This window comes from Mytilus galloprovincialis, chromosome 13 (assembly GCF_965363235.1).
Source record: "Mytilus galloprovincialis chromosome 13, xbMytGall1.hap1.1, whole genome shotgun sequence".
Lineage (NCBI taxonomy): Eukaryota > Metazoa > Mollusca > Bivalvia > Mytilida > Mytilidae > Mytilus > Mytilus galloprovincialis.
This window is the reverse complement of record NC_134850.1, coordinates 24394513-24420001: the sequence shown is the minus strand read 5'-3', so window position 1 is coordinate 24420001 and position 25489 is coordinate 24394513. Positions and strand designations below refer to the sequence as shown.

General features: G+C 31.8%; 1 protein-coding gene across 3 annotated transcripts in view; it reads left to right on the top strand.

Annotated features, from left to right (window-relative positions):
* The window catches only part of LOC143057733 (sodium/myo-inositol cotransporter-like), a 40551-nt gene extending 15624 nt beyond the window's left edge, over positions 1 to 24927 (top strand). For 2 of the 3 annotated variants that reach the window (XM_076231107.1, XM_076231106.1), the window contains exons 2-17: positions 8608 to 8766; positions 9823 to 9958; positions 11077 to 11148; positions 12574 to 12678; positions 13383 to 13442; positions 13748 to 13852; positions 14683 to 14788; positions 15907 to 15987; positions 16271 to 16488; positions 17437 to 17572; positions 18174 to 18281; positions 18813 to 18963; positions 19926 to 20094; positions 22273 to 22491; positions 23133 to 23361; positions 24673 to 24927. In XM_076231107.1, coding sequence (XP_076087222.1) covers positions 9836 to 9958; positions 11077 to 11148; positions 12574 to 12678; positions 13383 to 13442; positions 13748 to 13852; positions 14683 to 14788; positions 15907 to 15987; positions 16271 to 16488; positions 17437 to 17572; positions 18174 to 18281; positions 18813 to 18963; positions 19926 to 20094; positions 22273 to 22491; positions 23133 to 23361; positions 24673 to 24896 — 2106 coding nt within the window. In that variant the 5' untranslated portion in view covers positions 8608 to 8766; positions 9823 to 9835 and the 3' untranslated portion in view covers positions 24897 to 24927. The remainder of the gene's footprint in view (positions 1 to 8607; positions 8767 to 9822; positions 9959 to 11076; positions 11149 to 12573; positions 12679 to 13382; positions 13443 to 13747; positions 13853 to 14682; positions 14789 to 15906; positions 15988 to 16270; positions 16489 to 17436; positions 17573 to 18173; positions 18282 to 18812; positions 18964 to 19925; positions 20095 to 22272; positions 22492 to 23132; positions 23362 to 24672) is intronic. The other variant, XM_076231108.1, reaches the window with a different exon arrangement.
* Positions 24928 to 25489: the final 562 nt, after the last annotated feature.

Genomic DNA, 25489 nt, shown 5'->3' with positions numbered 1-25489 from the left:
AACAGACTATGTGGTATGGACTTTGCTCATTGTTGAAGGCCGTACAGTGACCTATAGTTGTTTATTTTTGTGACAATTTGGTCTCTTGTGTAATGTGGTCTCATTGGCAATCATACCACATCTTTTTTATATATTTAAATCATTTTACAAGACATCAAATTGTTATTTTGTGTTACTGTTGCAGACAATTCTTTTCAAATATTAAAAATTATTTTAATTAAATGGAATTTTGCATTTGCACCCGCTTGAAAAAAATAAAAACATATAAAGAAGCAACATCGAAATTCTCTGTACTTTAAGCGGCATTTTCACATGAGTAAAATATAAGGTCAACGTTTGAAACTTTTTCAGTCTTGTTCCGTCTTGTTCCATAACTTTCAGTCTTGTTCCGTCTTGTTCCGTATTTTTCAGTCTTGTTCCGTAACTTTCTACCCAGTCGTATAAACGAATCGTCGACAAGTGCGTACATTTTTTGGAACAACGTCAAAATCGTTGTTTTATTAGGAACGTCGTGTAACGCTAAGTGGCACCAATACCGTGCGTAACGTCAATATAAATCTGTGATTTTACTATGTCCACAACTTCGATGAACCAAAGCAAGTTAAACATCGACCTGTATCTAAATCAAATTGGTTCTCTTCTTCTTCTTCGTCTTCTTCTTTTGGTATACAATAGTCTATCGACATTCGATGATTACACACTGTTGGCATACGTGGACTAGTCTATTTACAAAACGTTTACCCCAATTTATTCAAAATATATTTTTTTTTCTTATGTTTAATGTATACATGTATATATTTTAAATTACGCTATAGTTCCGTAACTTTCTACCCAGTCGTATAGACGAATCATCGACAAGTGCGTACATTTTTTTAAATCAATATTTCTGGTATGTTCCAATCTGTCCTTCACTATTGACATCGAGTATATATTACATTTTCCCAAAGTCAACCTTGGAAAAAATATTTAAATAGATTGTAATTTCATCAAATCTTATTTTTTGGGTATTATTTATATTTTTATTTTACACCAGAAATGTTATTTATAAACAAGCGTATGAGTTTAGTTATGACAAGTAAGACAGAGTTGTATATTATACATCTGATAGTTCAAAATGGAAAGTTATAAGTTATCGGCCGTGTACACTGAATATTACCTGCAGAAGTGAAACGATGCATGAACTTGCAAGTCCGACAGGAAATCGCTTGAATACCTGGAAGTGTCACCTCACACCCCTTACAATACCTTTGGAAGTAATACCTTAAGCCATGCTGGTGATCAGATGAGGGAAGATAAGAATTTATTTGAAAAAAGTTTATTACTTTAAAGAATTATGAACAAATTATATTTTCGAAAACAATTTTCACGGAACACTTATTCATGATTTCAACTTTGACTCTTTACTTAATTCCAATATTAACAGTTTAAAAACAACAGACCATGGTAACTTAAAAAAAATGCAAAATTTTTCCGTATAAAGTTAGTTAGTCGAATAAAACAACAGTACGATTGACAAGATATCGACACGCAATTACGACTACATCCTTATTCTTTCAAAAAGAGATTCCCAGGCAACCTCAGAATATAAAGTTTCAGGTTTTGTAAATATTAGTAGACCTGTTACTATTCTTGCGGCCTCTAATTGCAAATTTTCTAATTTCCAAGGATCCGTGTTGAAGGCTGTTCTTTGACCTATTCAATTTTTAAATAAAATATGTTTAAACTAAACGCAGCCTTGGCTATAAAAAGCCTCAAATGTTGAAGGCTATTCTTTGACCTATTAAATTTTTAATAGTCTTCAAATTTCAACAAAATTCCGCGTAATGGACCACAACTTGGAAATGGAGAAAAAAAATCAAAGAGAACACAGAGTGTGTAAAGTTTTAAAATTTTTGATGTATACGAACATTTTTCTCCATTGCCAAATCAACTGTAATATTAGCACTCATACCACTAATTAAGGTCTTTCCTTTTTCTATAAGGAAAGACCTTACTGTATTTCTTCTGATTATTATTAAGGTCTTTCCTTTTTCTATAAGGAAAGACCTTACTGTATTTCTTCTGATTATTATTATTATTCTTTTTGTTCCGCCAAACTTTGACGAAGTTAGCAGCCTTAACCGTAAGACGTGTCGCTTTCATGTTCACACTTTGTATCGGTGTCATGAATATCTATCTGGAACTCACCCTGTTAGTCAAAATATTTTGTCGGTTCGGAGTAATCCCTCCGAAACCAAAAAACCTTGTTATCGTTCCAACACCGTAACCGTAATAGGTAGAAAAAAACCGAAGGGTGAAATTTGTTCAGGACCGAACCCTGGTTCTTCGTTATATTTGGATCGAAAAGATTCAACGACTCATTGGAAGGGTTATGCCCCTATGAAAATTAACCGGTGTCGGTTGGCCACCAAAACTCAGAAACTATAAGTCGTAGACACCTAGGATCTTCACCAATCATCATCAATTCATGTATCTTTGAAAAATACCTCAAGGTCAAATTTGTATGTTGACCTTGACCTTTGACCTAACACCTTGTTATGGGATAATCTCAGCAACCATTATACTTACAGATGTTTTAAATAGTGGAAAATGTTTGGGTCATTACGGCGCAACTTTGTTACATTTTGACCAAAGAGATTTGACCTTTTTATAAGGAGCATAACCCCTGTTTTAGGTTTCTGAAAAGACAAAATCAGCTTTTACTATATAACCAAAGGTCCTAGACCCATGGGGTCTTCAGCAATGACATTGGGGACTAATGACCTTGACAAAGGTCACAAGGTCAAAGGTCAAGGTCATGTCCCATATAGCGAATTATGTGTTTTTGACCTTATTTAAGGGATTTTCAGTGTGTTTTAAAGCTTTTCAATACATTCTACGTCTATTGGAACATATATTTTACATTATAAAAGGAAAGACCTCTCAATTGTTCAAGAACAATTGACATTTTAATTATATTTATATCTATTTTCAGCATAGAATATCTCAGTTTGTTATTGTCGATATTTCTATTACATTTTCTTGATAAACCTTTTTAATACATGTACATGTATAAACATTTTAACAAGCTCACCATATTCTAATTTAAGAGTTGGCGCCCATCAAAGCCATGCACACGAAAATATTTATAGGAAGAGAAATAAAACAAAAGCAAAATGATTTGTCCTTTTAATCTCTGAAATTATCAGCAATAATGATTTTTTTTAAAAGTTTTAGTTACGAATGATATTCTGGGTGTGTCTAAACACTGCTAAGGAGTCCTTAGTGCACTAAGGACTGATAACATGCCACTAAGAACTAGATGGAGAGCTGTTACATGCAATTTCTTTTCATATTACGGTAGAAATTGATATTTAATGCATAAATTTCAAATTTTATAGAAAAATAATAATAAATTAAGGAGATATTCAACATTATTTAGACACGTGCCTGTTTTTCTTTGCATTCATACGAAGCATTCTCTTTCTCTGTCAGAATTATATCTTTAGCTCTAAATTTACACATACTGAAAAAAAAATTCGTGAATACTGTACTAAAAACTGTGGAACATTTTTAAAACATTTGTCTCTTTTATATATTTGAAAATGAAACTTAATCTGACTTAAAATCGGGAAATGATTTTTTTTAACTTCTTTTACTTTTAGAAGAATAATAAAATGTCGAAATATACAAACAAATAAGTACCGTATGAAGCCTTTGTAAACAAATATCAAGCTGGTTGAAAACTAGTGGTTTGTATAAACCCCAAGAACGACACATACTTTTCTCTCTCTCAATTCCATCGTATTGTTTTAGTGAAACCATTTGTATATATACACGCATCTTTGTCGAAATTGAAATAAAAACAAAACACTTATCAATATATATATTTATTTTGTCTTCATATCTCTTACATAACAAGCTGACCACACTCTAACTTATTAGTCATTTAGTAGGCGCACATCAAAGTCGTGCACCTGTGGCAAATAACTTTGTCGGGAAAGAAGTAAAACAAAAACAAAACTATTTGTTCTGTAATCATTTTTCATAAGAACAACACATTTAATTATAAATATTAAGCATACATTTTTTTAGATACAATTGTTTATTACCTAAAATAAAAAGATTATGATTGTTTAATGAATTGTTTTGTCATTTGGCACGTGTCAAACGGTTCATTGATTTTCGGCATATCAAAGAAAAACGGGCACGTGCCTAAATAATGTTGAATATCTTGTTTATTTATGATTATTTTTGTATAAAATTTGAAATTTATGCATAAAATATCAATCTCTAACATAATATGTAAAAATAATACACACAACAGCACTCCTTCTAGTCCTTAGTGGCATTGTATAGTCCTTAGTGCACTAAGGAGTCCTTAGTGCACTAAGGAGTCCTTAGCAGTGTTTAGACGTACCGTGATATTCTAGCCTAACGTGTTGATGTGTCTGTTGTCAGAGATGCACATATACCTAGGTGAACAATACTGTCTTTAGTTACATCTAGTGTTTAGTTCCATAAAATTTCAGTTATTATCAAATTTTGTTGAAGAATTTATTGGTGAAAGTTAATGTAAATGTTCAGTTGCAAATACTACATGCATATTGAGGACACAATAGAAGAAGTATGGTTACTGGCAAATCTATCCAGGCATCTCCACAATAAAAATATCTTCACGGAAAGCAAGCTATACTAAATAAAAAAATAAAAAACACTTATGTACGATTTTCAAAGTTGTTTAAGTAATTGTAGTGTATTGGATATACCCGTTGGACGCATGTTTCTGTCTTGTCATTACTTTCAATGAAAAGCTGGTGGTATTCTTAGCCCCAACACCATGTGTTGTTTTAAAATTGCTTCTGATTTTATTCACAGTTTTTGTTCAGATGGTGTCACAGTCATGTCTCAGTAACCAACAAGTCGGCTGAGTACAGGAACCCTGATGAGTTCAAAATGATGAGTCCTCTATGCAGAAAGAAAATTCCGCACATAGAGGCGGGCCTCTTTTGGTCACTAAACAATAATGAATAATAGTTCAGAGAAATGGTTGCTACACTAAACACTAAAATGCACTTTTGAACTTAAATTGAAAAAAAGCACATGAGATTACCAAAGGATAAAGGTTTCTGCTTTGAGACAGGCGATGGATGTATACTCAGGACTTTTGATATCTCAACCGGCCCCTATTCCTTTAGCAAATGAGGAATAAACAACCACAATGCATTAAACAAGAGAAAACTCGATTTAAAAGAAGCCAGAGTCAAATGTAGAAATAGGTAACAGAAGAAACTACGCAAATGGCAATAATAAACATAAAATAACAAACGGACCAGTAGCAGTAACTCAATGCAAGCTCCATGTTTGAAGTACACTTATCGGTAATTTGTGTCATTGGTAGAAAAATTAACAATTCTTAAACAATAATATCTGGGAATATTTGGTCTGCTCCAATAAAATAATATCCTTACCTACTACAAAAACATATAAAACTATTCTCTGTTCTTTGGTTGAGTTCACAAGTAGATTTTTCTCTAAGATATTTCATTCTCCCATAGGATATTTGTTTCTCCTATAGGATATTTATTTCTCCTATAGGAGATTTCTTTCTCCCATAGGATTTTTTTCTCTCTTATGAGTTGCTTTGATCTCCCATAGGATTTTTAATCTCCCTTAGGATTTTTAATCTCCCTTAGGATTTATTTATTACCCTGAGGATTTATTTATTACCCTTAGGATTCTTTTTTATCCCACAGGATATTTTTTCTGTTATGAAATCCCTTAGGATATTTATTAATCCTATCGGATATTTTTAATCCCATGGGATTATTTTATTAGACTAATATCCTGTAGGATAAAAAATATCCTATAGGAAATGCTTTTATTTTTCCTAAGGGATTTTTTTAATCCTAAGGGCGAAACTATATCCTATAGGATATTTTTATGTTCCTAAGGGATTATAAATCCCTTAGGATTTAAATATCCTGTAGGATATAAAAAATATCCTATGGGATTATGACTTTATCCTATAGGATTTCTCAAAATCCTGTAGGATTTTTAAAAATCCTATGGGAGAAAAAAATATCCTACAGGATTTTGTCACTATTTTCACTCCAGTTGCCGAACCGGGCGAGCCACACAAATTTTGTTTTTGTATTGTGTTATTTATCCCCAGAGGTACATTATTGCCAAATTTGATGATTCTACGACAAAAAAAAGTGTGGTTCCAATTTGCACTTATGAGAAGTGCAAATTAATCCAAGAACATGTTTTTTGATATTAGATTTGATTTTTATTTACTTATTTCCTGTCTTATTTTTTATTGAAATGTTCACGTCAGTATCATCCTTTCTTTACTTTCAGCATTGTCCAAAATACTATTCATGTCCATATATTTAAGAAAACATTTATTGACCGAATATTTTGCTTCATAAAGGGGGCGGTATGTTCTTTTTTTAGTATATTAACTATTTACTTTTCAACGCCATCACCCAAATGTTTTTGTTTAAATTAACACCAGGGGCGGATCCAGTCATTTTAAAAAGGGGAGTTCCAACTATATGTCCCCATTCAAATGCATTGATCGGCCAACAAAAAAGGGGGTTCCAACCCCCGGACCCCCCCCCTGGGATCCGCCAATGAGCACTATTAACGATATTTGGAAAATCAGGAATCATTCAAAACATTAATTTGTCATCTGCTTGACCATAATAATTTTTTTCTCATATAATTTGGGACCAAAATATCTATTTTAGGAGAAAATACCCCCCACTATTGAAGTTAAATGTCTAATCCCTTAGTGTACTGATGTGAATAGTAATTAACTGGAAATGTTTGAAAAAAAAAGATATTGATGTTGTTCAATAAAAAGACGAGAAATAAGTCGGTGAACCAAAAAGTTCAAATCTAATTGAAAGATAAAGTGCCCATGAACTCACTGAGCATGCACGAGTGATTCTATTCATAAAAAGTGTCCGTGTAACAACTAAAAAGAGTCCGTGTATCGTCTAAAAAGAGTCCGTGTAACACCCGTTAATGTACTGTTTTTCTATAGCTCTGCGGGGGGCAAAGTCGTACAATGAATTTTATGTAGATGTATGTTCTGAAATGAACATTTTGGTAATTCAATGAGGAAAATTAAAATTTTATATATTGTACATTTACATTTTATTGCGTCTGTTTTTGGTACTGATATTAGACCAATGCATGCTTGTGTCCTCAGTTGACTTCTATACATTGCTCTAAATTTACTTCATATTTATATGATCATCTTGTGTTGTTTTCTTTTATCATATTAATGTATTCATTGATGTATTTTTAGTTTTATATATATTTTTTTATATAATTGGTTGTTTGCATATATAGTAGTATGGGGTTTCCTTTTTAAGAAGAAAAAGGAGAGGTACATGTATAAGGAGTACTAAAATTGAGAATGGGAATTGGGAATATGTCAAAGAGACAACAATCCGATCAAAGAGCAGAACACAACCGAAGGCCACTAATGGGTATTCAACATAGCGAGAAAATCCCACAAACGGAGGTGGGCCTAAGCTGGCCCAAAAATAAAAAAATGTGAAGTACTACTTGTTCAGTGAAAATGGACTTCAAACCAGTGATATTGTTTGCCTTAAATTAGTGGAGAATAAAGTCTTTTACCCTGGAAAAGAATCCCAATTTGAAAAAAAAAATGGCTTAAAATTATTCCCAAAAAAGACAACTTTTTTCCCAAACAGTGCAGTCACAGTAGTAATTGTGCATGAATACAAACTGAAAAACACTCATTTCAACAATTTTCTTTCCTAAAATGACTATTTGTGCACATTTGAGGGTCTATTTATGTACATGTATCATCACTGACAAAATGGGGTCTTATTTTAAAGCAGGGTATGACTCTTGAAAATGGGTCAGTAAATTGAAGTTTCATTCAAATTCATGGTTTATTTTAATTTTCCCAATTTGATGAAAATGACGCATATTTTCCCAATAAAAAAGGGTAGAGGTAGTTTTGAAAAAAGCCAACAATATCACTGCAAACAAATACAAATACATGAACTTAAATTTAAAAAAAACATACAAGACTAATAACCCAGTCCAAAGACTCCTGAAATGGGACAGGCGCCAAAAAAACGCCATCAACAGTCTCGTCAGTACTATAACTAAATAAATTCTTACGTGTTGCCCTTGTGGCATTAGATAGAGACAAAATAACAAAAAAAAAAAAATAATATTTTTAATTGACCATTTTGTGTTGCTTGTGGACACAAGATGACCCATACTCGTTACATCGTTACTCAAATACAAACTATCAATGAAACAAGATAGTAGAGATACTTTTAAAAGTGAATATATAGTAAATTTACAGTTTACTTCATTATATTATATACATGTTACATTGTACATGTAGTAGCAATATAAACATGTACCTTAAGATTGATGAATAAACATACCGTGATCTGGAAAGTAATTACATATCATGTTTATATATGCAAATACTGATTTAGAAGTAGTGTGTAAGAGGACAATGCGCCCAATGCGAATACTGGTTTAGGAATTTAAACAAATCTTAGCGTGTTTGAAGATGACACTGAGTTCATTAATTTACATTTAATACAAATTTATTCTAAATAGGTGAAGTGTTAGAACCTTGGCGATCTTTTGAAATGGTGTTTACCCTGTAACTTAAGATTAACACTGTTTAACACCTAGAATAACTTGTTTTACTGTGTTTTCAGGTTGGGTGTGAAAGGGTCGTTCTGCATGTAACTTCGGAAGCCTCACGCATCAAAGGTCAGTGTCATTGCTATATTTGTAAAATACATTTATCATATGTTAATGCTAAATAGCTTTACTTAAAAATTTGCAAGTTTTAAATTTTACTGTTATCTTTTTTTGTTTATTCTATTTTAAAATTTTTGAATTTGATCTTTGTTTTATTTTTGGCATATTCTTAAAATTACAAACATCAGTGGACATCAGTAGAGAGTGAAACAACAAGAAATCCGAACGGCAAGGAGAAATTCACTGAAACGGAAAGTCCTTTATAAAAAGGCAAATTCAATACCTTAAATACATCTAACTAAATAATAGGAAACAACTCCATATTTTATATTTACACAATGTTATAACGTTACGAAAGTCGGGAATTCTCGGGTGTAAGTACAATAATTCGATAGAGTAAGACAACGAATTTTCAATGGCATTATAAAACGCAGTATTTTATGTAAAATGTATTAGTAAAATTCTTTATAAATGTGTTTATATAATGTGGTCTGGGCAGTTCATGATTTTAATAGTCAAATTGAAAAATAACTTTTATTTTTAAACATTTGTATACGCTGTTAACTTTATACATTACTAAATATTTTATATTCTTACGGTGTAATTCTGTCGTTACCTTTATCGTATCTACATATTATATGCATAATACTTATACAGGCAAAATCATGTAGGGCCTCATAGATAATTTGAACAAGGTGTAATCGATAAAATGAAATTTCAAGTGCATTTGAAGTTAGAGATACTACATTTGTATCTATATTTATTGTTATACTATCTACACTCATCTGAATAACTCATCCGAATAGATGCATTCACAGTTTAGTAATCTTTAGAATGTAAATTTCAGTTAAAAGCTAAGAGTCTTCCCGTCCATTCTGTTATTTATTATGTTTGATTTGTAACTTGACCCCATGTCACATGTAAACAAAATTTGTGAATGTAAATAAAGATTTGAAATTATTTATATTTCTGAATGCAACTGCTGGTTTTCTATTGATTTCATATGAACTAGCTAGCTCTTGCACTTTTGCCTTACTCTTACTATGTGTTATGTTACCGTTACAGGTAACCGTTCAAAATGGCCAAAGAAAGGCTGGAGCTGTTTAAGCAAAACCATCCACAAGAACTCGTCAAACTGAGCAAAAATGATATCGGCGTCATTGTTGGTTATTTTTGTTTGGTTGTTCTCATTGGAATCTTTGTAAGTAATACAAAATAATGATATATAAGCAATTGAAAATTTGACTGAAAATAATTATTTCTAGACTTCTCATATATTTAACATCAGTACCCTTTTTCTTTGAAAAAATGTGAAACATAATAAATAGTGAAAAGTGAATAGTGAACGTACTTCAGTCCGTTAACATAATAAGAATTGTTGGATTTTCATATATGGCTTTTTAAACTGTATATAATAAAATTATGAAAAGATAATGGGGGGTTAGCGGGGATTTTTTTTAATGGTCCTACATGAACATAAAACCAAAAATTCCAAACAAGAAGATCGATCGATCGAACATCTAAAGACAAATAATAGGTATTACAATTTAAACACCAACAGCAACTGATATCTCTCTGAAGCAACGGTGAACATGTCTTATTTGAGAGTTCTTGGTTTTCTTAATTATTTTAAAACAAAAACAGGTAAAAAATGAGGCAGAGAACATTCGAAAAAGTCATTTCAGGTTATTGATTCTACAAATTTGAAATAGTTCTCAAACGCCTTTTTGGTGGTCTAGCAGTAGAAAGAAGTTATATGATTGCCAATGAGACAACACTCCACAAAAGACCAAACAGTAAAAGAAATAGGACATTCAAATAATGAAATATATATAGACAGTTCTCTTACAGCCACAAAACCCTAACAGTAAAAATATATGGGTAACAATGCAATAAAACACATAAAATATTAAAATAATGAAATATGTAAACAGCTCTCTCACAAGCAAAAAACCCCAACAGTAAAAATATATGGGCATACACTACAGGCTTGGAGAGACTTCCTTTATTAATATTAAAGCAAAAAACTGATCATCAAACCAAGTACAATGTAATTAAGCATTTGTGAGAACGAAATTAAATGTCGATCCATTTTACTAGTGAGTAAATATTTATTTTTCTTGATAACTATATGTTTTGCAGCTTTTGTTATAGTCTGTTTGAGTTTACCCATTTTTAAAAATAAACGATTTTAAATCTAATTTTTGAAAAACAAATGTGCATAGTTCTAAAACCATACTTATGTACTAAATTGTCGATGTGCACAGTATTAAATAAATCATAGGCATTTTTGTACATGTATAATTTTTTTTCTTCCAGGCTATGTGGAGGGCAAACAGGGGTACAGTCAGTGGATATTTCTTGGCAGGAAGAGCAATGTATTTTATTCCGGTAAATAAATTTTATTTATGTTTATATTGTTTTATTACAATATGTATAGTTTTAGTCAACACTGAATTCGCCTTTTAAGAATCTAAAATGGTAATCTCATTGTTTATAAATACCATAAAATGAAAATAACGTTAAGTCTTAAACCAATTACATCGTGGTGTACGCATAATTTATTTTTTACTCCTGGTTTTGAAATGATACAGAAAATTGAATTTGGTATAACTTAGTGGAAAAATATTGAAAGAGAGATAACTGTTTGAAATTTGAATTAAACAAAACTCAAAGTACTGAGACTGATATTTCAGTCTATCGACAGGGAGTTTAAAACAACATGGACCAAAGTTTCGATGCACAATGTATGCAATCTTTATTGATTCACTTTTATTTTTATGCCCCATTTATTATGTCCCATTTATGGGCATTATGTTTTCTGGTCTGTGCGTCCGTTCGTTCGTCCGTTCATTCGTCTGTCCCGCTTCAGGTTAAAGTTTTTGGTCTAGGTAGTTTTTGATGGAGTTGAAGTCCAATCAACCTGAAACTTAGTACACATGTTACTTTTTGATATGACCTTTTTACTTTTAATGCAAAATAAGAGTTTTATCCTATTTTCACGGTCCACCAAACATAGAAAATGATAGTGCGGATGGGTACATTGGACACAATCTTGTTTATTATAAAATACACCAACTGAAAATCTTGAATATGATAGTCACTATTTCAAATGTAGATAACAAATGCTGTCGTTGAAACATAGTGTATACTTCTTCTATCGGTCCGTGAAACAAGAACTAAAGAATTTGTTAGATTGATGTGCGAGATGTACAAATAAACTAGAACACACCCGTGATATCGCGGGTCCGTGACTGGAATAAAGTATATAACTATTTTTTAATCAACACCATTGTCCTATATTAGCTATATATAAAGTTGAATTCTTTGATTTGTCGTTTTTACCCAATGACGGCTGACAAATTGAACATCGTTATTTTAGTATTATAGATACGCAGACACGTAAAGTCGGAAAATTGGTGTAAAATGTAGAAACTAATAGAGTACCATGCTTCTTTGGAATAAAATAAACTTTGGAACAACTCAACCATCTGAGGGGTCTAAAGCTGGCATGTTGCAATGCAAAATTTGTAAAATTCGACATACCTTTATTCTCAAGTGGTAGTTGAAATTCCCGACCTTTATTCATTTACCTAAGCAGATTTGACATTATCCTACTATTTTTAACATGGATTTTTTTTTTATTTTATCGATATTTTTTCCAAAGTATTCCGAGTATGAAATTTAACAAACACATATCTATAGATACATACTTGATTTTTTTTTTCAGAAAAAAACATATAACAGACTAAAGGATTTCTTAAGCATTTAAAATGTTGTTTACTTTATTTACAAACAATTTTTATTCTTTGTTAGGTTGGTCTTTCACTGTTTGTCAGCAACATAGGAACAGAGCATTTCATTGGATTGTCAGGATCTGGAGCAGCCAATGGCATAAGTGTTGGAGCATGGGAATTTAATGTATGTACATGTACATTATCAAATTTCAAAACGAAGTACATGCAATTGTGTTAGAAAATAAACAGAGCGATGGAAATTACCAAAAGAGTATTCATTTAATAAAACGAACAATGCCACAACAAGAACAATAGAAGATAAACAATAAAAAGATAAACGATCTGCATGCGGCTGGCATACAAAATTATAAGCCTCATCATATCATTAATATTTTTTTTCTTCTTAAAAAAAAAGAAAAAAAGATGTATGCATGATTTTCACAAATACATGTACATGCGTAAAGACTATGGTCAGGTTCCTAAATAAATGTAAGATACAATAGTTCGTGTAGCGCATGCCAGATGCGACCAATTATGCCTTTTAGCGGGTTTATATTTGTTTTTTGAAAAACGAAATCATGAACGCAAAAACGCGAAATCATTTCTTAATTTGGCTTTTTCTCTATTTTGCGTTTTCGCTTTTGCCTTAAAATATTTAGTATGACAATATGGATAAATTATATTTGTTCTTTTTCTTTCTCTTCTATATATAAAGATATTTTAATCTGAATAAATCCTTTAAAATGAAAACAAACCAAAACCAACTGATTCACCTATTGAAATCTTTTTCTTTCAGAAACCTTTTACAGAGCAAAATGTTCTACGCTCATCTCAATTGGTTTTATTTTGCTTTATGAAGAAAAAAAAAACATTTTTCTTTCTTTACAGGCTATTCTGTTACTACAACTGTTGGGATTCGTATTTATACCAGTCTATATAGCATGTGGAGTAAGTATATTTTGTGGACGAACTCTGATCTTTAGTTGATCTTGCATGATGCCATCGATTTGTGTTTCTTGTCATGAAGCTAAATTTCAGACAAAACAAAATATGCTTCGTTCGACATTTTTATTATTTTACACGACGTAATTTAAAAAGAAACCTGTATGTTTACTAAAACTGCTTGTTCAAAGTTCGATTGCTATGGTAAAATTATAAAAAAATACATTTCTGTGATGTCCAGTGAAGATAGTCACATAATAAATCAAATTACACATGATATAATCATATTTGCATTATTACTTCTATTTCAGACAGTAACTATGCCAGAATATCTGTCAAAACGATTTGGAGGAGTCAGACTTCGTGTGTACTTTGCAGTGTTATCTCTTATCCTCTACATTTTTACAAAATGTTCTGTGAGTTTCATGTTGATGTTATAAATCATTACAAGATAATAATTCCAAGAACTAAAATATTAAAGTAATAAGAAACCTCAAATTGAAAAAAAATAATGCAAATGTGTTTTTATAACTCAATGGATAGTTTTTAATTATAAATTGTATGTATATTTACTGTTTTCTGAAGAAAATTCCCGATATATTTTCCGTATGCAAAGTGACCTCAGTGTGACCCATCTCGTAAAAATGCGGTGATCGCAATACGCATGAATGTCCTTAAAATAAACTATTATCTGATTATACATGTTAAACACGTCCTCAATATCCATGCTTTTTTGTTGATTGTTGACACACAGGTGACAATCGTTAAACATCGGCTTCAAAACACGAACTTTATTACCTGCCATATTTTCACAACAACCTAACCGATTGAAAAAAAATTGACGATTATACGAAATTTATGCGGAAAAAAAATGATAAAATCGTGCACAGAAGACTAAGTTTATGATGTTTGTATGCATTGGTTCACGAATTGAAATAACATTGTGTTTTACCGGTCACTCGTTTCTTATGACTTTAACCCACGACAGGCATGCAATAATATTTTTTTTTTATTTGTAAGTTAACTCCTTAGACTCTTTTACAGACAAGCTTTTTTACTTCAATATCAGCCATTTTAAGCTAAAACAATTTTAACATATCAATTTTACATATATTTGATTCAAATATAATATCAATCATTGCAACACTTATTCATTACAAAGATGTAAGTGCTTGTTGAGAAAATACCAGATACCATGTATACTTACCCGATTTTTTTCAATACCAACTGATTTTCTTTTTTATAGGGCGATTTATTTACCGGAGCCTTGTTCATTCAGCAATCTCTTGGTTGGGATTTGTACCTGAGCATTTTCATTCTCATTGTTATAACTGGTATCATTACAATCGCAGGTAAATGCATTGTATTTGGCGCATGCAGTTTCTATCGTGTTGTTTTCACTTTTTTGACAAAGACTAAGATCCCGAATTGTTAGTCTGAAACGAGTCGACATGCATTGTTCCATTATATATCATGATAGATAGATTCTAAGGCAGAAAACGAGACATGAAAAAGGAAACAATATAAAAAACGCAAGAAAAACATATTTCTTCAAACATTATTCGTCCGACTGTGCAACGGGGTCCTATCATAGGTTAAAATAAACACAGTCCTGCGGTTTATACTTCAGTTGGTTAATTGAAGATAGTTTCGTCGTTTGAACAAAATTCTATACTTTGTCTTCTCAAAATACAATTAATTCTTCCACCTTAAAAACATATTCTTCATGTCTTAGGATTTTTTTATATAATTTGACAAGGACTTTTCGGTACGTTGAAGGTATGTCAACCGAACAACACACAAGCACCGAATAGTATTTTTAGCGTTTAACAATACTTAATAGTATTAAAATATATTGCCCCAACGACCTACGATTAGTAACACAGTATTACAAACCAAAAGCAAGCATCCATCAATTTAGACTAGTCCTACAATATAAGACTCTGAAGGTTCTTATCAGTTACATTCAACGTTTTTTATCGGATATTTTTTTTTACTATCAATGTTGAACCTCAGAGTCTTATAACAACCATCCATTTTCTCGTAGTGGATTCCCAACGAATTTTTGTGGGAACTTTGAACAACAATTTGACAATGTTTACAGGAATTTTAAGTAAACTTATGTCAGTATCTGAGGTTCAACATTGATAGTAAAAAAAAAAATCCGATAAAAAACGTTGATGTAAATGATATGAACCTTCAGAGTCTTATATTATAGGACTATAATTTAGACTACCTGCACATATAATAATGAATTAAAAGCTGGTGTAGTTGTTTTTTAAACAAGTACCTATTTTGTTATTTCATTTACAGAAAGGATAGAGTTAACAATGTAAGTTAACCTTTAATACTTTCAGATGGATGGTTCACTTACAGTAATGAACAATTCGTAGACTACTATACGTGTTTTCCTTTAAGGAACCTCTGTGGTTGTTTACTTTCATCATCGACCCATTAATATTTATTATAGGTGGTTTGACAGCTGTCATTTATACCGATACTATGCAGGCAATCCTTATGGTTGGAGGAGGTTTGACCCTTATGGGCATATGTAAGCATTTCAATTTGTCATACAATTAAATCTTTTTATGATGTTAATTTTGTGTCTTTTAAGCCAATTGTGTAATAATAAGAAAATTAAAAAAAAAATCTTTATAGTCCGTTGACTTTCTGAAATTGTTGACAGGCTTCATGTTTTACCGTTTGAAATTTTTCTAGCTTCATTGATCATCAGCTTCCCGTTTACAGAATTCTTTATGCGGGGTTATAGGTAGTGAGTATAATATCCCAGTTTCTTCTGTGCTATCATTACATTTGCGTTGATTTATTTGCAGCTTTTAACAAAATTGGAGGTTATGACGGCTTAGTGAGAAGATATATGTCGGAAGAAGCAAGTACGAATGTTTCATACAGACTTCCGAATACTACCTGCCACGAGCCAGATCCAAATGCGTTCCGAATGTTACGAGAAGCAGACGACGATTACATGCCATGGCCAGGCTTTCTGCTAGGTCAGACTCCTGGTTCAATATGGTACTGGTGCGCAGACCAGGTTCGTCTGACTTTTAAATTAAAAAGTCGTGATTATTTTCTGACTATTTTCATATACAAATAACACCAAAATTCAGAATTTACGTATGTTTTTATCTTTAAAAAATGACATATATTTTTATGTACTTAAAATTTGGCATCGTGTGGATGTGTACATATAAGATATTAAGGAACAAGCAACCATTTTTTTTTCTCTTGCACTTTTTTTCTTTTAAAATATTAAACTAGTTGAGGATTCTTAGATCAACGTTGTTAAATTCTTTGAAACTCAAATACATATTGGAAGAATATCAATTGCTGTATTTTGTATGCGTACGGTTTGAAATGTTAGATTTGTTTTGTGCCACATACATTTGGAGCATGATCTGCTTACCCACCCGGTGCATCTAAGATCAGCCCCAGTTTTTGGTGGGGTTCGTGTTTGATAGTCTTAAGTTTTCTATGTTGAGTCTTGTTAACTATTATTTGTCTGTGTCTGTGTCTTTTTCTTTTTAAGCCATGGCGTTGTCTGTTTATTTTTGATCTATGAGTTTGAATATCCCTCTGGTATCTTTCGCCCCTCTTTTGTGTTACATTGTATAGAACAAATTAAAAATGCAAAATTTGATACTGATGAATGTCTGTGAACTTTTCATATTCAATCAGTTGGAAGAAATGGATTTTTATTTGCATGAATAAACTAATAGAAAACAAGATTTTAAAATACCTCATGGAAAAGTTTTTTTTAAATATTGAGAAATATATGAACACTTTTTTGTAGGTGAGCATGCGTATTTGTGCTTGACACTACACTATTATATTAACGAATAACACAAAATATACATTTAAAACATACAGCTGTTGTAAACATTATGATATTTAAAAAAAAAAGCGTATGTGAAACATGAGAGAATCTAACTACACGTATTAATATTTGTGTTGATACGAATGCTAACGTTGAATTTTACAGGTTATTGTCCAACGACTACTGGCAGCCAAAAGTGTTTCCCATGCACAAGGTGCCACACTTCTCGCGGGATTTATTAAAATACTGCCATTGTTTATGATGGTGATGCCTGGAATGATTAGTCGCATATTATATGCAGGTATTATGATTTATTCATATACATTGTAGGTTACTCAGGTGATACGGTTGCAAAGTGCGCTTATACATACACAACTGTGAACAATGCATGTATGTTATGCAAATTGGAGTGATATGAATACTGACTTAAATGTAACTTTGCTGTCCAACATTTATAATTAACTGATTTGAGTACGCATTTATGCATAATGGCGCATCTGAAATCTTCATTTTGTTATAAGATTGGTCTTTGTTTAAATAAATTTCTTTTTTTATAATGTCTATATATAGAAAGCATATTCGATCATTTTTAACGGAAATCGAACCTCCCTGATTCATTTAAAATTGTTCTATATTTTAGTTTATTACTTTTCTGGAAGATGACTGAAATATTTGCCACTGGTCATTTATCCAACAATAATCATTCAATCAATAAATTAATGTATTTCATGTAGTCTTTGTTAATGTTCCTTATACAAGAAAACACCAGTATTGGTCAATATCATTATAGTGTCTACTTAATATGCTATCAGCCTTTTAACTTAGCCACAGAACAGACCAATTTTTTATTGAGGGCACGTAATATCACTTTTGATATGTGACATTTGTTTTCTTTTTATCAGACGAGGTTGCTTGTGTGGATCCCGACATTTGTTACCATATCTGTCAGAGTGAGGCTGGTTGTACTAATATAGCTTACCCAAGACTAGTACTAGGATTGATGCCAGATGGTAAGTTTGGTGATTCAAACCGATACAATACAAGACTGAGTTGTCTCTCTTTCCAGCATTAAACGTATTTTCATATGCCTTTTTTTCTTAGAAGAAGAAAAGCAGCAAAAGAAGCATTGAAATATCATTTGGTGATGAAATAGAAAAAAAAGCTCAATGTTTAAAATGTAAAGGACTAAAAGATAAAAAAAAAACAGTACACAAACACTATGCAGAAAAAGATTTAGCAACACGAAACACATGCCTAAAAATATTAATTGAAGTGTTTTATTTAGCATATTATATAGGTATACCTTAAATTCATTTCCGATGGCAAACTTTAAATTTTCTTTTCAAAATGTTTTTTTAAAAGTCTCCTCATGCGCTGATATTTGTCTATTTGTAATTGTAATTATGTTTTTAATCTGTGTATCGCTGGTGTCTGCTGTCTCTTTACGTATACACAACTTTACCTTTTATTCATTACATTTCCTTTTTACCCTACAATATATCAGTGCACATGATATTTTTATTTTCCTCGTGATATCGTAGGATTGAGAGGATTAATGATGGCCGTCATGGTAGCTGCTCTGATGAGCGATTTAGATTCCATCTTCAATAGTGCTAGTACCTTGTTCACCATTGATATTTATAACAGAATACGGAAGAACTCTTCAGTAAGGGAAGATATGATTGTTGGCAGGTAAGTACAAACAACATATCTGTCAGTAGTATCCATGAGAAAGGGTCAACTGATAGCATCGGTTCTTTCTGGAAATACTGTGGATTCATTTATTTTCTTGGGTACCAATGTTCGTGGTTTGAGGAAAACTTACATATTGATTCGTGGATATTTAATTTCGTGGATTTTGCAAAGTCTGCACACATTCTAATAAAAAAACTTGTCATTCGTTGAACCTTTGAATTCGTTGTTTCCCTGTACCCATGAAAACAACAAAAATGTGTATCCAACGAATCTTAATGAATCCACAGTATACTAATAAAAATGGTAAACCAAATAGTGATTTACATGTCTTTTTACATAACAACAAATTACCATACATTTTAAACGGTTTCATTTGCTGTGTTGGGAACAGTTAACGTATGACGACAATTAACTATTTATTTAAAGAGTGATATCTTGCTCTAGTCATGTTTAGTGATCTAACAACCGTTTCTATTGTGCAGGGATAGGATGATGTTTGCTACAGTAGTTTTGCACATGCAATATATTCCTGTATACGATATAGTAGTTAATGTTATACAATACCGTTACGAACACAGACACAACTTTAAATTATTGATAGCACTGTAATAAGATTCGAGTGTGACAATCAATTACTTAGGATCTACAAGACAACACGCGTAGTTCAACACAACGGGTGCCACATGTGGAGCAGGATCTGCTTTCCCTTTCCGGAACACCTGAGATCGCCCCCAGTTTTTGGTGGGGTTCGTGTTGCTCAGTCTTTAGTTTTCTATGTTGTTTTTTTGTGTATATTTATTTGTCTGTTTGTCTTTTTCTTTTTTAGCCATGGTGTTGTCAGGTTATTTTCGATTTTCGATTTATGAGGTTGACTGTTCCTCTGGTATCTTTCGCTCCTCCTTTAACCACCTAAACAAAAGCAGTTGGTTTCTTTAAATATGTTATATATCTTATTTTAGAATATTTATCTTAGTTATGATTGGTGTGTCAATTGCATGGATCCCAGTGATCAAAGAAATCCAAGGTGGTCAGATTTTCATCTATATACAAGAAATAACAGACTATCTCGCACCTCCTTTTGCTGCTGTTTTTCTGTTAGCTGTGCTTGTTCCAAGAGTGAATGAAAAGGTATTGATTACAAATGATATTTTCTTTATAGCAATCTGCAATTAATAGTTACTGTATTGCTTGTTTACAAAATAGGGCTATAACCAAACTTTTCCAGTCCTAACGAAAACTTGCATTTCGCTTTACAAGGATTTCATCTAATATTAATTCTATAATTGTTTGATTGCTCTTCCTTTTTAAGGTTTTGTAGTATTCAGGCGCGTAGCTACATTTACGTCAAAACGCCCGGGCGTACACTTGAATTTTGATTAAAAAAAAAACAAATCTGAATAAAATCAAAAGAACTTGTTAAATGCACATCAGCCACGCGCGTGCACTTCTTTCTTCAAAGGCTTGTAATACTGTATGCGAATAAAAGGGACGAAATATACATTTTTTATCCAAATGATATCGTATCATATATATATTTGTTCAAATTCTGTAATACTAAAAGTATGAAATACTGTGAGTTCGGAGTACTTTTCTTTTGTTCAAAGAAATGCATTATATGGGTTGCGTTCAATATCGTAGCAGCTACATAAATCTGCATAGGGCTACGTGGATTTTTAAATCTTGACAGCAGCAAGCTTAAGGTTAGCTACACGTTCAGTAGTCAAAAATGTATGTAGCCCTAATATGTTACTGCTACAAAATTGAACGCAACCCCGATGAGATTCGATAATTTATGTGATTTGAACTTGTGTCCAGCCTTTGATTTATGTCACGAAAAGGGAAATTGGCGACCCTAAATTTTCGTCGGCGGCGTCAGTTTAGTTTCAGTATGTGGTTAAAGTTTTTTTTAAATATAAATAACTTTGTAAAATATTTGTGAAACTTTACGGAAGTTGCACAGAAACTGTTTATGATCAAAAGATTATCCAGAGCTTAATAATAGAATTAATGTTTAATTTTCCCGTATTTTATTGAGAAAAGATTTTTTTTGCAGGTAAAAAGTAGTTACATTTTGGGGTTAATGTTTATTATACATCAATTACTGCGTCAACTTTGGAAGAAGCTTTATAATGATTAATATTTAAAGCCAAAATTTTGAAAAATAATCGTACATTTTTCAGTACCAAACTGACAGACTTATCTTTACGCAATTAACAAACGTCTCAGATTTTGTTAAGGGAGCTACAGTTGATTTTTAGGGGAAAGGGTGCTAGGATGAAAAATGTTGTCCTGTATTTTTTTAGTCGTAATCTCTGTCCTGTCTTTGTATTTTTCACTTTTTTTCGGTCCTGCCTTTTTTATAAGTATACCGGTTTTTTTAATTTTTATTTTACATAAATTGACATGCTGTTTTCTTTTTTTCTATTTTTTCCTAGTTGATCATCCTACCTTTTTGTTTACTCAAAACCCCTGTCCTGTCTATAATTTAAATGGTAGCTTCCTTAACTTTGAAACCTGCATAGATAGTAATGACACCTGTACAGAGGTCAATATTCCAGATTAAGAAAAAATATCTTAAATAATGATCGATCTTTTTAACTGCTGTAAAGGACCTATAAATGGATTCACTTTTTGCTGCAAGAAATCCCAGGCGAGAACCAGGGTTCTACAGAACTCTTAGAATGCGAATCATAGTTCATATTGCACCAGAAAATTTCTGAAAATTAATTATTTCAAGTTCATTAACGATTTTTTGGTTGTTGATAGAATGCTTGGCTCAACAGCTCCTTTTACTCATATTTGAAAGTAATTGGTTTGGACGATTTCTCTAAAACCAATGACCGTTAGATTCTAAATTAACACGATGAATAGATTATACGTAAAAAAAATCATTTAGATTCTGAGCACAGTATAATAATATTGATGATTATTTAGTGACAGGAATGGTATATCATTATCGATACAATATTGCTTTCGTGGGCTTTGTCCCCTCACTTGGACCGACTACCGGCAGGTCCTTAGACTCCTCGCCGAAGTTCGGGCGTACACGTAAAAATGACCTAGCTACGCCACTGGTATTTATATATAAATTTTCAAAACACCAATATATCTCCTTGTGTGTAACAAGTTTCACTAGGCACATGTGTAAATCGGGACAACAAGGTGGCAAGCCAACCTAAAAAAACAATGATGATACGAAAACAAAGTTCGTTTTGTTACAAAGGAGTTCATGTGCATCATTGCAGCTTACAAACCTAGTTGATACCTGCCGTTCGTTCAGCATCATTCACTTTTATTTCATTTCAGGGAGCGTTTTGGTCATTGATGATAGCATTGCTGACAGGAATAATTCGAATGATCTTAGTTTTTGTGTACCATGATTCAGGTGGTTGTGACAAACCAGACAACAGACCAGATATATTAAAGAACTTTCATTATATGTATTTTTCACTGTTCATTACACTCATGACAGGTGCTTTGGCCATCATCATCAGTTTATTTACAGAACCACCAGCAGATAAATATGTATGTTTTTTGTTAATTTAATTTTTATTTACTGAAATACATTTTGGATAAATATATAAATATATCAAAACTATTTTTAGATGAGAATGATATATATATATATATATTTATTTATTTAGAAACTACCCCTTTAAAACGGGAGCACTTGTGGACGGGGTATCCACAAATGTAATACAGCATATGCAATGAATATATATACCGACAAGTAAAAAGTCATATATCGTTTTCAGAGTTAAACGTGATAAACTTTATCGTTATCATTACTCGAGAGAAAGTCATTAACCTCATAGTGCATATTAACTTTTAGTTGGTATCATAAACAAAATATAGCTGCATTAACCAATACAAATGTCCTTCTCAGCCGTAAATAGTTGGGACTTAATTTTGGGGTTTATAATCTGCTGAAGTGGAACACTGCTATTTTAATGATTAACATGTTTTTCCACAACATTTGAGACTGATGCAACAGTTTCACCCTAGAATCGATTCTGACAGTTTCCCTTAGAACAGTCCAGTGGACTTCTTGGAGTTAAGAACCGTTTATCGTAAACTTATTGCTATGTCGTATTTGATTGAGTGATGAGCCATCGATAACATATTGAATTGAACTTTGTATATCATATCATGTACTCTCATTACAGTTGTACAGAACAACGTTTTGGACAAGACACAGAAATGATCCTCCACCAGACCTAGAAGACACACTTGGGGCTAAACATTCACAAATCAATATCGCATATACAGCCAGTGAAAATGACATTCATCTGCGTGTGAACGGGGACAAAGATCCTCAAGTCTTTACTGTACATCCTGGTGAACAGAGACAGGTGTTTAGGGATCCTGACCTCGATAAACCAGAAAGCGCATCAGGTATATAAAAAGTAAAATAACAAAAAACTGAATTCCGGGGAAAAATTCAAAACGGAAAGTCCCTAATCAAAGGGCAAATTCAAAAGCTCAAACACATCAAACGAAAGGACAACACAAATAGCTAGTGAATCGCTAGTTACAAAGCAATATCGCATCTGATTAACATAAAGCAAATATAAAAAGAAAGATCTATAACATGTGAAACGAAAGTTTCAGAAATTATCATCCATTCACCTTACTATATATAAAAAAAATAACAGCAACACATTTAGAAATGTGTCAACATATCTGGTAACGATTTTTACAGAAACACTCGCATACCTTAAAAATAAGAAAACGAAAGAAAAATGCAACTTTCAAAGGCCATAGTTTTGTTAAAAATCTCAGTTTGTAGAAACTCACAAATGTTTGATAAAGTTGTTTGCAAGATAAACAAAATAGTAATGCAAAGAAGTCATGAATAGCAGAACAATTAACACCATAGATAGACAAAAAAACAAAACCATTAATAAAGATTAAAAGACTCTCAAAACAATTAAAGAGAAACCATGAAATTAATGAAAGATGGTGACAATCGTAGAGTGTTCATGAAGTTGAAGTACGTTTAGTGTGTGAGGATCGAGAAAAATTTTGTTTTTTTTCATTACAAATTTTATTTATTACTTTATTAGTTGTTACTTTATCATGAAGTAAAAAAATCCTTCAAATAAATTAATTCGTTTTGGCCCCAAATGACTTTTAAAATGTATTTATCATTGAAAAAGCTCCAAATTATCTCCCTTTGGTGCAAAATTGCCATTTTTTGGAATTAAATTTGAAATATCTTTTTTAAATCATCGGTGACCTATATTTTTTATCATTATTTTCAAATAATCTGTACTTAAACTAAACTATTGTAAAATTTTAGGGATTTCTGTAAATTATGAAATTGAGAATGGAAATGGGGAATGTGTCAAAGAGACAACAACCCGACCAAATAAAAAACAACAGCAGAGGGTCACCAACAGGTTCTTTTTTTATTTCGATATTACCTCTTTTTCTTATATCAGTTCAACAGAAAATAAGTACTTTTTTCAAATAATTATGCTTCTTTCGAAGGCAGATTGTGAGCGTAAATGGACGGTGACCTCATTTTTTTATTTTATTTTTCAATCAAGTATAAGATAAAGTTCATTCATAGGAAAAGACGGCGAAATCCCATATTATTAAAAAAAAAATGATTTAGACCCGCGAGCCCCCTTAAGTGATATATAGAAATTCATTAACTAAAACATAAATACCGTTAACTATATTGATATAACTGTCTTGCAGATGACATCTCGTGTGGAGAGAAGGCTGTTAATTTACTCTGTGGATTTGGGAAGGGAAAACAAGACGAAGAGCAAGCGAAAGCATTAGAGGCGCATGTGAAAAAGGTTCAATCTCTACAACAAGGTTCTGTTACAAAGATTGGACTACGATTTGGAATGGTTGTAATTCTTGCAATTGGAACATTTCTGTACTTTTTCTGGTCGTACTGGAAATATGAACCTTAACTATTATTTATTGTATGAAAGAAAGAAAAATGCACAGTTAGAATAACAGAAATGAAAACATGCAGTTTTCATTGTGTATCCTTATTTTAGAACGCATCAAAAGTGACATTGTGCATTCTGATTCCTAAAATACAATGTAGAAAAAGGTATATTTTTATACTTCGAAAAAACGTTTAGAAGATTAAACAATAGTTTTTTTTTATAAATACTAATTACTATAAATGTTACGGAATCATACAAATATATACATTATTGTATCAATTGAAAACATGCAATCTTTCTTTATAATTTGAGAACGCAATGTCTGTTTCTTTATAATTCAATGAAATAATTATCGAATAATTTTATATAATGGCAAAAATATCCAATTATTTTTATTAAATGAAAAACAAATACGCAATGTTTCATTTCCAGTGAGTGCAAATATTGAGAATTAAGTGATTAGTGTTAAAGTGCAAAAGCTAAAAGTAACATATCATATAATAAATTTATATAGAATGATTAAAGTACCACGCATCAATTTGCAGAATGTATTTCCGTATGTCCGTCCTTCAGCCACAAAATGTTTCATTTTTGTTTACTTCTAAATCCAT